We start from the raw sequence: 14,620 nt of genomic DNA, 5'->3' as shown, positions 1-14,620 counted from the left end.
TAGATTTCTTTTTATTTTCTCAAGCTTATTGGCCAACAAATTAAATCAACACAAGAATATGAATGCTTTATATTTTAATACTTGACTATATTAATATGGTGAATTCCAAATTGTCTTATTACTTTATACTCTCCAAAATCATACTAACATTCCCTTTAATTTTCAATAAAATACTCAGTTCTAGGTCAGTTGCTGATTATGTATTTGGAGTTGGTTTTGCAAACATGATCAGTCTGATGATAAAACAAGTTTTCTTAAACTGTGGATTTTGTGAATTTAAGTTTATCATTTTTATAATAAATCTAACCTTCCTTGTATCCAAAATACTTCCCCATTTTTGAAGGAACTAACCCATCTCAAGAAAGTCAGAGATTCCATTTCAGAAAACATAAGTTGTATACCAGCCAAGATATTTTTGGCCAGCAAATACAGGATTTTCTTCTTGCCATTGACACTGATCCCTTGTTGGAGTTATTGTAGCAATGACTTCACAAGTTATGAAACAGTTGATTTTAGAGTACATGCCATTGATTTGGCTACATTTAACCATATTGCTTTTTTTCCTCCTGCTTCTAATTTGCAAATCTAATTCATTATGTAGCTAATTCCATTCCTCACTGACTATTTTGTTGGATTCCAAAATTCTTTTCTCTCATTACATGGCAATATATTCTATTTTGTATCTAAAGACACTCCAATGTTGATTTATTGGAATCTTCACAACTGCATATAACTTGTGATAATTATTTGGGTTTTGTACAATATTTGGATTGACATGACTTCATGCTTTAATTTATCTGTATATATTGTGACTTACTCTGCTTTCATGTTAAAATTAACAACACACCTTCACAAAACCAACGACCACCTTCTCCCAAACATACAGTAATAAATATATTATTTGTATGATTAAGAGAGCTAGATATAAATTATGCAAAAAGCTAATAAATCTATGTGAAATATATGTAAAATCTTTACAGTGTCTTATGTGTCTACTCTTCAGTAGAATGGAAACTACAAAAGAATTATAAGACATAATCCACAGTTCTGTGATGTCTATTGAATTATTAAAGAAAAGAAAAGCATACTATTTTATACAAATAAACCAAAAAGAGATTATAAAGTTCAATTAATTCTGTATGTGTGTAAAAATTTAATGCAAATTATTGTTAAAGTTTAGAGAGTATGATATCCTGCATTAATATATATCAACTTCATAAGGAACCAACGAGGATGATAGAACATGTGTGAATGTCCCCATTTTACAGGAAAAACATATATAATCTCAGCTGTTTCATCACTAGAACATTTGAAGATTTGTCTAAGTAGCATATATTTCTTTAGTTCCTGCATTGCATTTATTCTCTATTTTGTGTCTATACCCCAAGATGTATGAGTGATTTATTTATAAAAGGAAGAGTGAAGTTTTATCAAAGTGAAGGCAAAGGCATCTAGAAGACCTTCAGGGGAATGATTATCTCCAGTCTCCAGAGACCAGAAAAGATGCTAATGATTCAGCCTGCGGACATCTAAGATTCACATACACACATGAGCTACAGTTCATGTCCCCAAAAGAAAAGCAACCAAACATTAAAAAATCTCTATGCTCAGGAATTAGTCTTTAAAGAATCATGAAAACCTGGTCTTCTCACTAGATATTCTGCTTATTCTGGACTTTATTTTGTTGTGAATATGTTCGAGAAGCAGTAATGTAGGTTTATTTAAAACTTTTAATATTTCTTTTCTCCCTACACTAAAAGAATCTCTCACCAGCTGTATGATTTCAGTATTGTTTCCAAATAGCCAGAAAACAATGTCCTTAGTTGTGGGTTATTTATTTTTCAAAGATTTCAAAAGTTCCCATTTTATGGGAAAAAGAGCAATATTTACATAATACCTACATTCAATATTTTCGTGTATGCTTGTGTATTTATAGTATTTAACATTTGTTGTATGTAGTAATGTAAGAATAGTTACACATTTATGGAAAATTCTTTTTAAAATAGAATATCTGAGAATTACAATGTATTTTAACTATACAAGGAAAGCCATTCCTTTCATAACTGTATGATAGTATTTTGGAAATGTTTTAGATATAATTTTATTTTATAAGTCCAATGATAATATTTTAAGAATTAGTTTCTATCTTTCTTGAGTTTGTCACTGTATCCTGTCTCTAATAAAACCAGGGCATGTACACAGACATTTGATTCTCAGAGCTTAAGACTGTTTTTGCTACAACAAGCTGATACTTCCCACTACAACACTAGTGTGCCAGGATACAACAGACTTCAAATCAATGTGTATTGTTTTTAAATCAGACTACCTGAGCTATAAGGCTGTTGTTGATAGTGGATTTTTACATTTTTATTTGTGATTATTGTTTAAGTTTTATTTTTTGGGGTGTTATCTGATTTTTTTGCTTCCTTTGTCTTAAAAGCAATTTTTAGCCATGAACTATTCAGTGTATGTCATTTAAAATTATAAGTACATGTATATACTTATGAGGTTACAGATTATGAATTTAAATATATAAAATATTTCATGTAATGCTTAATCCATTATATATTTATTTGTATATAATATCAGACCTATCTGATTGGTATAGTTTCAATATCTTGCTCTTACACCCAACCCCTTGACATTGGGTTTTTGGGGGGATTAGAATTAATGCTGATAAAAATCAAAGATGCAAGGTGAAGTTATCCAGAGATGCAAAAGAGAAGGGCTTTCAAATCAATTTTTTGATGGGCTTTAACACTATTAAATGAAGAAAAGATTGTTTTGCCTCTTCCTCTCAGTTCAGTTCTTATGGAGAACACAGTCATTGATATTCCAAGTGCAGAATCTGAGGAGAAGGTGAGTCATAAAAAAGTTCCGAAGTTTGAGATTTGGAAAAGAAAGGGATTGCATGTTATGAAAGTCAGCATCGTGAGTGAACCAGGTGTTGAAAAGTAGCCACAGTTTGGCCAGAAGACGAAGGAATCATTTCTATTACAAAAAACCCCAGTGTGTAGACGATGTAAGCAGAGAACTTGTCTATGCCCTAGCATGAAATAGAAGTTTGGTATGAGGCATATTTGGGTTTGACTGTCAATTTTACCAATTAATATTTTCTTGATCTAAAAGAGTTTCCTTCTCTCAATATTTATGATGTGGAAGCTGAGAAGCTGGGCATGAAATCATTTCTAGTTCCAAGAATTTGAGTCACTGTAAGTAGATTGTCTAGTACATGTATACCCCACTGCTGAAGTTAATTTCTTCTCTTCAACCAACTGCAGGGTAAACATAAACAACCCAATACTATTACGGATACTGGATCATGGAGGAAACTGTACATATATCTTTTTCATCTGAGTGATATCACCTTGTTCTGCAACTGAAAAGCTATATAAACCTGAATGTATGGCAGGTTGGAACCATACAGGGGTGAAGGAATTCCTTCTGGTAGGTTTAACTGAAAACCCTAATTTGCAGATCCCTCTCTTTTTGCTTTTTACCCTTATTTATTTCACCACTCTGGCAGGTAATTGGGGGATGATTATCTTGATCTGGTTAACTACCCAACTTCATACTCCAATGTACTTCTTCCTTAGCAACCTCTCTTTTTGTGATATCTGCTATTCTACTGTCTTTGCTCCAAAGATGTTGGTCAATTTCCTATCAAAACATAAGTCCAGCACATTTGCTGGCTGTGTTCTACAGAGTTTCTTTTTTGCAGTATATGTAACCACAGAGGGCATCCTCCTGTCTATGATGGCCTATGACCGCTATGTGGCAATAGCTAATCCCTTGTTGTATACAGTCATAATGACCCAAAGTGTTTGTGTTCAGATGGTCCTTGCATCTTACCTGGGTGGGCTCATTAACTCACTCACACACACAATCGGTTTGCTCAAATTAGACTTCTGTGGTCCTAACATTGTGAACCACTATTTCTGTGACATTCCCCCTCTTCTGAAACTCTCTTGTTCTGATGCCCATAACAATGAAATGCTGCTTTTAATATTCTCTGGGGTCATTGCAATGTTCACTTTCACTATCATTATGGTCTCTTATATGTGCATCATCATTGCCATCCAGAGAATCCGCTCCGCTGAGGGGAGGCGCAAAGCCTTCTCCACTTGTGCCTCTCATCTGACTGCTGTGACATTATTCTATGGTTCTGTGACCTTCAGTTACATCCAGCCAAGTTCTCAGTATTCCCTGGAGCAGGAGAAGGTCTCTGCTGTGTTTTATACATTGGTGATCCCCATGCTAAACCCACTGATTTATAGCTTACGAAATAAGGATGTGAAAGATGCAGCCAGAAGGTCAATATGGTGGAAGAGAACTCCCACTTGACCCAATCTTTTCAATGGATTTGTTAACCTAACATTAAATAGATAGGCTTTTCTTAAAATTGTGTCACAGACACAAACGCCCAAAAACTGTAATCAAGGTAGACTCATGAAATTGAAGACGTGTTGAGATTGACAGGAAGACTGAAAATCACTATATTTTATCATTCGTTGTTTTGTGACTTAACAATTTCATTCTCTCAAGAGCTAGTACATCTTTTTTTCCCTAAAAAATTCTGATGCTATGCTATGAAAGAACTCACCACAGATTTAAAAGACTCTGACATTGATTCAAATGAAAAGAACACTCCAACAATAGGAATTTAACAAATGCATTCTGATTTCAGAGGAAAAGTGAAATAGCCTTTTGGCATGATTTTCTTGGATCAGATCTTTGTTGTTTTTGTTGTTCTAAAAATGCTATCACCCAAGTAAAGACATATATCTCCATTTTTGTATTTGAATTATATATCTTAATGGTATCTTAGAATAGCTATAGAAAAAAATAACTGTCATTAGTTATAATTTATTCCTTCAACACACTTCTGTTTAGTACCTTTACTTGTACCAGTTACTCTGTGAGAGCCAAACATTAAGAGATTTAAGATATGGGGCAAAAGCTGTTAAAGGAACAAGTAATGGAAGGGTATGGTAAATAAGTTTTCAAAATATTGTGTGAAGATGAATGCATTACCTCATGTTACATAGCAAACTTTTGGAAAGCATGACTGTATACTGGATAATATAAAATAATATTATGTCATTACTATTATAAAGAAAGATATGTGTATATAAATGGGTATACACACACACATACATATATACATATAGTAAGATAGAGATTAAGAGACTGATGAAGCAAATAAGCAATTGCAGTTAGTATCTATAGGGAAGGAACACAGGAGAGATCATTTAAATATTCTTGCAAATCTCTTATTCTTGATTCTGTTCAATAAGTTTAAAATGTTTCAAAATTTTTTAAAAAATTAGGAAAATATACACTTTTACTTCTGGATCAAAAGAACATCTATGCAAAAATAATGAAAAAAAGCAAGATAAGTTAAGACATCTGTTGAATGAATTGAATGACTTTTGAAGAAAAGAGAGTTGGAGGGGCTTATATTTCAGAGAGACATGAACTTGGAGATGCAGCCTGACTTAGTCTCCCTGATTCAGGGCACACTTGACAATGCAGGTGAGGACTTGCATGGAGGGCTCTGGAAAGGGTTCAGCAGACTCAGGAGAGGTCCAGACAGAAATTTTCCAGGTTTCACCACACAGTGACATTTCTTCTCAGGGAATTAGCCATATTCTGGGTCTGAGCAGGCTTGAAGACCAGGTAAACAAATAAACAGAAGGATGAACATGTAATAGACTAGATAGATAAATTAGATATATGATAGATGAGGATAGAAAGATGATAGATGATAGATAGATAATAATAGATAGATAGATGGTAGATGATAGATAGATAGATAGATAGATTTAAATGAAAACTTCTAGGGGCATCGGGGTGGCTCAGTCGGTTAAGCATCTGACTCTTGCTTTCGGCTTGGTTCATAATCTCAGGGTCTAGTGATGGAGTCCTGTGCTGGGCTCTGTGCTGAGCATGAAGCCTGCTTAAGATTCTCTCTTTCCTTCTCCCTATGCTCCCCTCTCCCTAAATAATAAACAAACAAACAAACAAACAAATAAATAACTACTGAGAAACAGAGAGAAACGTTTGGTGTTATCCCAAGCAAACCAAATATTAAAATTGCTGTCTGTCAAAAGCAGGGGCTTCTGTACCCTGTAGCTGTTCTGGCGGAAGAGAAAACAGTGGTCTTCGCAGCAGTTACTTGGCCTGAGGAGTTGAACTGGAGTATATTGGAACTTAAACACACAGCTATTTCCCTCTCCTTCCCCGCCCCACCCCAAGAAATTGGATGGGATGGAAGGTGGAGGGTGTAAGACACTGGTTTGGGCCACAGGGGTTGATGGAAATCCCCCCAAACTCTTGCTGTGCTTAGAAGACACAAAATCTTGCTGGAAGGAAGAGCTACCAAAAAATGTAATAAAGGTTTCCTCCCCAGAACATTTACCAGATTCTGATCTTGCTATAAACCAGGCGAAAAGGGCTAGAGTTTTCTTTGTGCGGCACAGAAGATTCAGATGTCTGCAGATTCAAATGGGATTGGAAAGACAGTGGTATTTTTTCTCAGCCTCTAGGTGCTTGGTTGATAAGGTCTCACCAGAGGAAGAGGGCTGCGTCAGACACAAGGTTGGCAGCCCCCTCCAGATATTGGCTGCAGTTGATGTGTAAGCATGCCTCCCTTTAATATGCTTCACTTTATTTAACTTCACAGCTACTGTGTTTTTACAAATGGAAAGTTCATGGCATCCCTGCATCAAACAATTTTATCAATGTCAGTTCTCTGACAACATCTGTTCACTTTGTATCTCTGGGTCACACTTTGGTAATTCTTGCAATATTTCAAACTTTTTCAATATTGTCATATTTGTTTCAGTGATCTGTGATCAAGGATGACAATTCGCTGAAGGCTCAGAATGGTTAGCATTTTGTAGTAATAAAGTGTTTTTATTTTTTCTCAAGCTTTTGTTTTAGTTTTTTTTTAATTTTTATTGTGTTGTTTTTAAATTAAGGTATGTGCACTGGCTTTTTTAGATACAATGCTATTACACACTTGCTAGACCACAGCATAATATAAACATAACTTTTATGTGTACTGGGAAACCAAAAAACTCATTTGACTCACTTTATTGCAGTGTTCTGGAACCAAACCCACAATATCTCCAAGATATGCCCATATAGGACAGGGAGCTAAGTTCACACCACCAAAGAATTAAAACTTAATTTTCTATAGTGTTTAAAGCTAGAGAGAGAGAAAAGTGCAACTCTTAACCAATATCTTGGGAAATCTACACCCAAACAGGGAGAAGGCAGAAGAAAAATGAGGTCCAACTTCAACCCAAGGCAGAACCAGCACAAATAGTATTTGAATTAACTTAGCTTTTCATTGTTATGCCTTTTTAGAAAGAGTGAAGCCCTCCCCGGTGGAAAGTAATGCCATCTTTACTTTCTATGTACCTTTAATCACATGCGAAGAATGAGAAATTATTTTTAAAAAGAGTAAGAAAGAGTGGGGGAAAAAGCAGGGTCACATAAGAGCTATGAATCTTAATTTTAATTCATATCGTACATGAAGATTGATTTAAGATGGATCATAGAAATGTGTGAAAGATGAAAAAAAAAGAGCCTCTAGAAGTAAACATAAGTCTGTGTTTTCATAACATCAAAATTGGCAAACATTTCTTAATAAGGATATACAGGCCACCTGGGTGGCTGAGTTGGCTAAGCATGTGCCTTCCGCTCAGGTCATGATCCCAGGGTCCTGGGATTGAGTCGCTCATCAAACCCCTTGCTCAGCAGGGAGTCTGCCTCTGTCTCTGCCTGTTGCTCCCATGCTTATGCTCTCTCTCTCTCTGACAAATACATTTTAAAAAATCTTTTTTTAAAAAAGGATACACAAATAGTAAAATAAAAAGAACAATGGGAGAAAATATCTCTTTCATTTATTCTTTCTTTCTCCAATTTTAATTTACACTCCAGTTGCTTAACATACAGTGTAATATTAGTTTCAGGTATAGAACTGAGTGACTCAACACTTATATACAATACTCAGTGAGGTTTTGTTTTAAATAAAGAGTTCCATCCCTGGAAATACATCATTACAAGACTAAAAAGGCAAGCCACTAAATAAGAAAGAATATTCATAGAGTGTATACTGGCAAAAGATTCATCCAAAATATATTAAAAAGAACTGCCAGTCAATAAAAGACAAATAGGACAACCAAATATGGAAAAAAACAGAAAAATGTTTATATGAAAGTCATTCAAAATAACCAGTAAGCATATGTAAAAATGTTTAATATCATTATTCACACATTTCCAACAGGTGTATGAAAATGGTTCAGGTATTTTGGAGAACTGTCTGATGGTAAATTGAATATATGGCTAACTCGTGTTCCAAGATTCCCTAGATATGAGTGTGTGTTCACAAACATGCATGAACAATGATTTTTTCAGAAGTTTTATTCATAATATTTATACTTACAAACTAGAACCAAAAACCTGACCATTTAAGAGAATAAATTAAACATTTTGATATATTCACAAAATGGAAGACTAAACAGCACTTTAAAAAAAAAAAACACTGATGTACATTAAGGTAAATGAATGTCATAGATGTTATGCTCAGTAAAGGAAAGCAGAAACAAAAAGTCCATATGTTTAAAATAAAAAAAGACAGAAAAGCAAAGTCCATGTGTAGGATTCCATTTGTGTAAGGTTTAACAACAGATGAATTTAAGTTATGGTAATATAGTTATGAGAGAGCATTCTGTAGTGTTGGAAATATCTGTATCATTATGTCTGTATGGTTTTTATGCTCATGTACATATACAGAAATTTGAAATAAATTGTATACTTAATTTCAAGGTGCTTTACAATGTGTGTGTATGTGTATGCATGTATATATAATTCTTGAACAAGTGCTCAGAGGAAAAGACAAAAAATGGAATTTCAATGAAAATATGGAAAGCAAAGGGAATGGTAAATTGGAGATTTGAGGGTAATTATAAATTGTAATTGAATTTTGACTGTACAACAATATTTTATTAGGAGGTTTAAAATAAATACAACATAAGTGCATAGAAACAATAATGCAAAAGCAGTGTAAATTAATGGGACTAAACCTTCTGAGGCTTTAATAAGAGAAATGAAATAAGGAACAGAGTACATTATATTTACTGTTTAAAATTGCATAATTTGGGGCACCTGGGTGGCTCAGTGGGTTAAAGCCTCTGCCTTCGGCTCAGGTCATGATCCCAGGATCCTGGGATGGATCCCCACATCGGGATTTCTGCTCAGCGGGGGGCCTGCTTCCTCCTCTCTCTCTGCCTACTTGTGATTTCTGTCTGTCAAATAAATAAATAAAATCTTTAAAAAAATAAAATAAAATAAAATAAAATTGCATAATTTAAAACAGAAGGCAATCCATAACACAGTAAATGCAAAAGTTAGAACAATAAAAAATATAAATTGAGACATCTTAAAAACTTAATAGATAAAACATTTCTTAAATAGGACATAAAATGTTCTGACCATTAAGGAGAAATTAAGAAACACTGAATTATATTGCTACTTAAAATATATTTATAGGATGAAAAAGTAACCCAGAGTCAGTGAAAATAGTTTCCCTACATATTTATAAACTATAATAAAAATGTATAATGAAATCTTACAAACCAATAAAACTAAACATAATAGAAAAAAGTTGGGGACAAGGGCGCAAAGTACTTGTAATGCACATGACACAATAAATACCAAAAACCTCCCAACTTCCAGAAAAATAAAGGAAAGTTGCTCAGCTTTATTAGTAATCTGGGGAAAGAAAATTAACCACAGTAAGATATGGCAATACAAGCTGTATATGATATCAGGGGCACCTGTCGTTCAGTCGGTAGAGCAAGTGACTCTCGATCTCGGGGTTATGCGTTTGTGCCCCGTGCTGGGTGTAGAGATGACTTAAAAAAATAAGATTTTTTTTTTAAATATACAATATCAAGTGCTGAAGAAAGGGAGCAGCTACACCACTCATAAAGCAGTGATGGAGATGTTACTCATGACAACTTTGAAAAATAATTGCCGGTCCTTAACAAAGCTGCCCATACGAAATGCAGAGCATCAACGCTGTGTTGTATATAAAGTATAGCTCTTAACAGAAATTTGCAAGACCTACAAAGAAGCAGGAAAATGTAATACATTGGACTCGAAAAAAAAGAAGCTGGTAGAAACTGAATGACCCGGATGTTCGATTGAGCTGAAAAAGACTTCAAAGTACTAATATAAATAATATGCTTAGATAACTAAAGAAAATATATAAAAAATTAAAGGAAAGTGTTATAGTAGATATTCATCAAATAAATTATCTCGATTTTAAAAATGGATTAATAAAAATACCAAATGAGTATTCTGTAGTTAAACATACGGTAACTGTAATGAAAAATTCCACTAGAAAGATCCAATGACAAATATGAGGTGATAGAAGAAAGAATCAGTGATCTTGGAGCTAGACCAATGGAAATCACCCCTTTTGAAGAACAAATATGAAAAGAATGAAGGAAAATAAACAGCCAGAGATTTGTATGCCACCATTCAGTGTATCAAGAGATACATAGTGCAGTTCCCGAAGAGGAGGAGAAAAGAAGTGAAAAGCAAAGCAAGACAAAATAAAGCAAAACCTGAAAACAAAACCTGGAAAAAACTGCATGTGTTTGGTAAAAAATAATTCCAGTCAAATTTTACTAGAGATTCCTATCACATAACATATAATACACAAAAATACACAAAAATAAGTTTCAAGAATCACAGACCTGTACCCCTAAGACAAAAAATACATTATATGTTAATTTAAAAAGAGTATATACTTAAAAAAAATAGATGAGCTTAAATGTGAAAGATAGAACAGTTCAAAAGTGAGACAAAAATACATACGGAATAAATGAACACTACAAAGTAATGGAATGTATAAAATGAAAGAACAATACAGAAGAAAATAATACAAAATAAAATGAATAATACAAAGCAAAATGCTAAAGGCATCCAAATTAGAAAAGAAGCAGCACAATTCTCATTATTTTCAGGTGAAATTATCATGCATCTAACACACAAAATCAATATACAAAAATGAACTGTGTTTCTGTATATTAATAGCAAATGATTCAAAAACTAATAAAATATTTCCATTAACAATAGGACATAATAGAGGAATAAATTCAACAGCAACAAAAAAAATTAAGACTTAAGAGTAAAATCATGAAAAGTATAAAAAATTGCTGAGAGGAATAGGAGATCTAAATTAATAGCCATTCCCTGTTAATGAATTGGAACACTCTATTCTTAGGTATTTATCCAGGAGACCTGAGTAATCATGCCCATTCAAAACTTTTACTCTAGTATTTATAACTGCTTTAAAAAAATTTTTCTTTATTTTTTTGAGAGAGAGAGCATGGAGGATAGAAGAAGAGGGAGAAACTATCCAGCAGGAGCCCCCTGCAGGGCTCCATCTCAAGACCCTGAGACCATCACCTGAGCCAAAACCAAGAAGAGGATGCTTAACTGACTTAGCCACCCAAATGCCCCTATAGCAGCTTTATTCAAAGTAGCCAAATATTACAAACAACCCAAATGTCCATTAAGAGGTGAGTGAATAAACAAAACATGCTAATCCATACATTACCAAGCAATAAAAAAAGAAAGAAAGAACTAATGATTTATGTAACAATGTGAATGTTTCTAAAAACATTACTCTGGGGCACCAGGGTGGCTCAGTGGGTTAAGCATCTGCCTTTGGCTCAGGTCATGATCCCAGGGTCCTGGGATCAAGAACTGCATTCTGCCTCTGTCTTTGTCTCTTTCTCTGTCTCTCATGAGTAAATAAATAAAATCTTAAAAAATATATAAAAATAAAAATATCATTCTGATTGAAAAAATATTCAGACAAAAAAAACTGTATTACCCCAATTTTATGAAACTGCAAAAACAAATCTCACAAATATAATCAACTGATCAGCAGTTTTTTGAGGTTAGAGGGCAGAGATTGGGGTTTCTTAGAAAAAGAACAAGATATTCTAGGGATTATGGAAACATTTAGTTTTGATTATAGTAATAATTGGTCCATAGCATATATTTGTCAAAACCCATTAAATTATACATTTAACTGACCTCTGCTTATTGAATCATAATTATTCCTCTAACTTTTATTTGAAAAAAATTATTTTCTAAAATATAACACTTCAACATATTGTATTCATTAATATAATTCTGAATCATATTTTCACAAGAAGTCTTCTTTCATGACAGAAAATCAATAAATATATACTAAATTCATTTCAAATAATGCTGCTAATTTTTTCTGTATGTCAAATTCAATTGCAGCCCTATATATGTGCTAAATATCAACTTTTAAATTTAACATATCCATTTCTATTGTTAATAAAGCCATTAGATCTTAGTTTGGGTCTCTAAGTATCTGATGATTGGTATGAGGTCATTTCCCAGAAATAAGTGTTTTAAAGACAGCATTGCATGGGATGCCTGGCTGACTCAGCGGTAGAACATTTGACTCGATCTTGGCGTCCTGAGTTTGAGCTCCACGTCAGGTGTAGAGATTAAAAAAAAAAAAAAAAAAAAGGGAAGGAAGGGAAAAAAAATAAGAAAATAGTATTGCATATAATCTCAAGGGGTTAATAGATCTGCAGAAGATAGAGAACCTGATAGGGACTTTCTAAATGCAGTGTTTTGTTTTGTTTTGTTTTTTCCCCTACACTGAGTGTGTGTCAACCAAGGAAAGACAAAACAGCACGTTTCAAAATAAAGTATGTGTGTTTATTTGGGGATTTAGGGATTGCAATCCAAGAGAGAGAGAAATTTAACCAAAATCAAAAGTGTGTTTTGGAGAAACAAAGGAGGTTAGAGTTTTTAAAGAAGAGAGGAAATTTACATAAGTCATTTTGAACGAGATGAGATCCGTATGCCAGAAGCATTGGTAGAGCTAACCATTAGACTTGGCTGTATGGGACTGGCTGCTAGGCAGAACTGTATTAAAGCAGAAAGCCCATTTCTGTCCGTTTTAACATAGAACACATCGCTGGCTTCTAGCCCCACCTCTTCAATGTCCTCCCCACTCCATTTAAGATAATCGTCTTCGGGCCACTTGGGTGGCTCAGTCCTTAAGTGTCTGCCTTCTGCTCAGGTCATGATCCCAGGGTCCTGGGACCCAGCCCCGAGTTGGGCTCCCTGCTCAGTAGAAGGCCTGCTTCTCCCTCTCCCACTCCCCCTGCTCCTGTGCTCTTCCTCACCATCTCTCTCTGTCAAATAAATAAAATCTTTTAAAAAGTAAAAAATGTAAAATGTTAAAAATTTTTTAAAAGTGCTAGTTTTCATTTTCTTTGATTTCCTCTTCATAATCCAAGAAAACAAAGGCGTAGATTTTTGTTAACCAGCTGCTCTTCTCCTACCTTAAAGCCCACTGATGTTTGAGTTTTAGTTTCGCTTTTGTGTGTGTGTGTGTGTGTGTGTGTGTGTACGTGGATGTGTGCACGTGCATTTTCTGACAAGCAGGCCCAACTACTGGATTTTCTGAGAAGCTTCCCTTGCTAAAGTACCAAGCAGGCATCACTATCTATTCTTTGCACTGTTGTTCAGAATTTATATATTCTTTTTTTTCCCCCTATACTTAGCCCTTCATTTCCTTCTATTTATTCTAACGTTCAGGAAATTAAATGCTTTCAGGGAGCCATTAAGGTCCTGAGAGTTTCCTACGTCCCTCAAGAAACACAGAGGAACTTTTAATCATGTATTTATTATATCTTTTTGATTAGAAAATTAACTCTAGAGACTCTATTCCCATTTGTACTAAAGTAAATATGTAAGTAAAATTTTTGGCCGTCTTGCTCTTGCTTTCATACGATGGAGGCTCTGCCTGTGGTTATCATATTTTAAAGGAGAAGTTTGAATTTCAGTCCTCCTACCTGTAACTACCATCATTTATCCAATTATTGTATTACTGTAAGTGTTAGATAAATACAACTTTTGTGTATGCTTCATTAATTGTTTTGGGAGGAAAATAGAGAAATATCCATTGGAATGAGCAGTTGTAAGGTTCCTAAATAAGCTAACGTATTGAATGTTTTTTTTCTCTTACTGGTAAGTAAAACTCACTTATTTCACTTTCTCATGTAAATATATTTTACAAATCAGTTAAAATTGCAAAAAAAAAAAACAAGATGAAAGAGACATAAAAATTATGTTTTAATTTTATTCTTATAAGTACAGAGTAGGAGGAAATTATAATTTGGCCATTTATTCTCACCCCTTATCCTACACATCAATTTCTTTTTCTACAGTAACATCAAAATTTTTAGGTAACATCTACTGAAACAATGAAAAATCAATGTTTTAATCATTGTGGAATGTTCTTCCCTGAAGGATGAATTGCATCATGTCATAATTAGATATTCCTATAGGGATTACTTACCTATCAGTGTAGAAACTCTATGTCTAACAGTTACATCATTTCTTGCTATTTCAATAATTTTGTAATGTTTTTCTGAGTTTTACCAACTGTAGTAAAGAAATAATGTCTCCCAAGTAGAAGAATAATGAAACCATCAAAAACCTCTCCCTTTATTCTCAAGAGATAAAACCATAGCCTTGT

General features: G+C 33.9%; 1 protein-coding gene across 1 annotated transcript; it reads left to right on the top strand.

Moving 5' to 3' along the window:
- Window positions 1-3,405: 3,405 nt before the first annotated feature.
- LOC116860523 (olfactory receptor 1052-like) lies at window positions 3,406-4,344 on the top strand. The gene has a single exon (XM_032846570.1). The coding sequence runs from the start codon at window positions 3,406-3,408 to the stop codon at window positions 4,342-4,344; it is 939 nt and encodes a 312-aa protein (XP_032702461.1).
- The last annotated feature ends 10,276 nt before the right edge of the window (window positions 4,345-14,620 follow it).

Source organism: Lontra canadensis, unplaced genomic scaffold (genome assembly GCF_010015895.1).
Source record: "Lontra canadensis isolate GAN:19392208 unplaced genomic scaffold, GSC_riverotter_1.0 scaffold176, whole genome shotgun sequence".
NCBI classification, from domain to species: domain Eukaryota; kingdom Metazoa; phylum Chordata; class Mammalia; order Carnivora; family Mustelidae; genus Lontra; species Lontra canadensis.
This window is presented reverse-complemented; position numbering and strand designations above follow the sequence as displayed.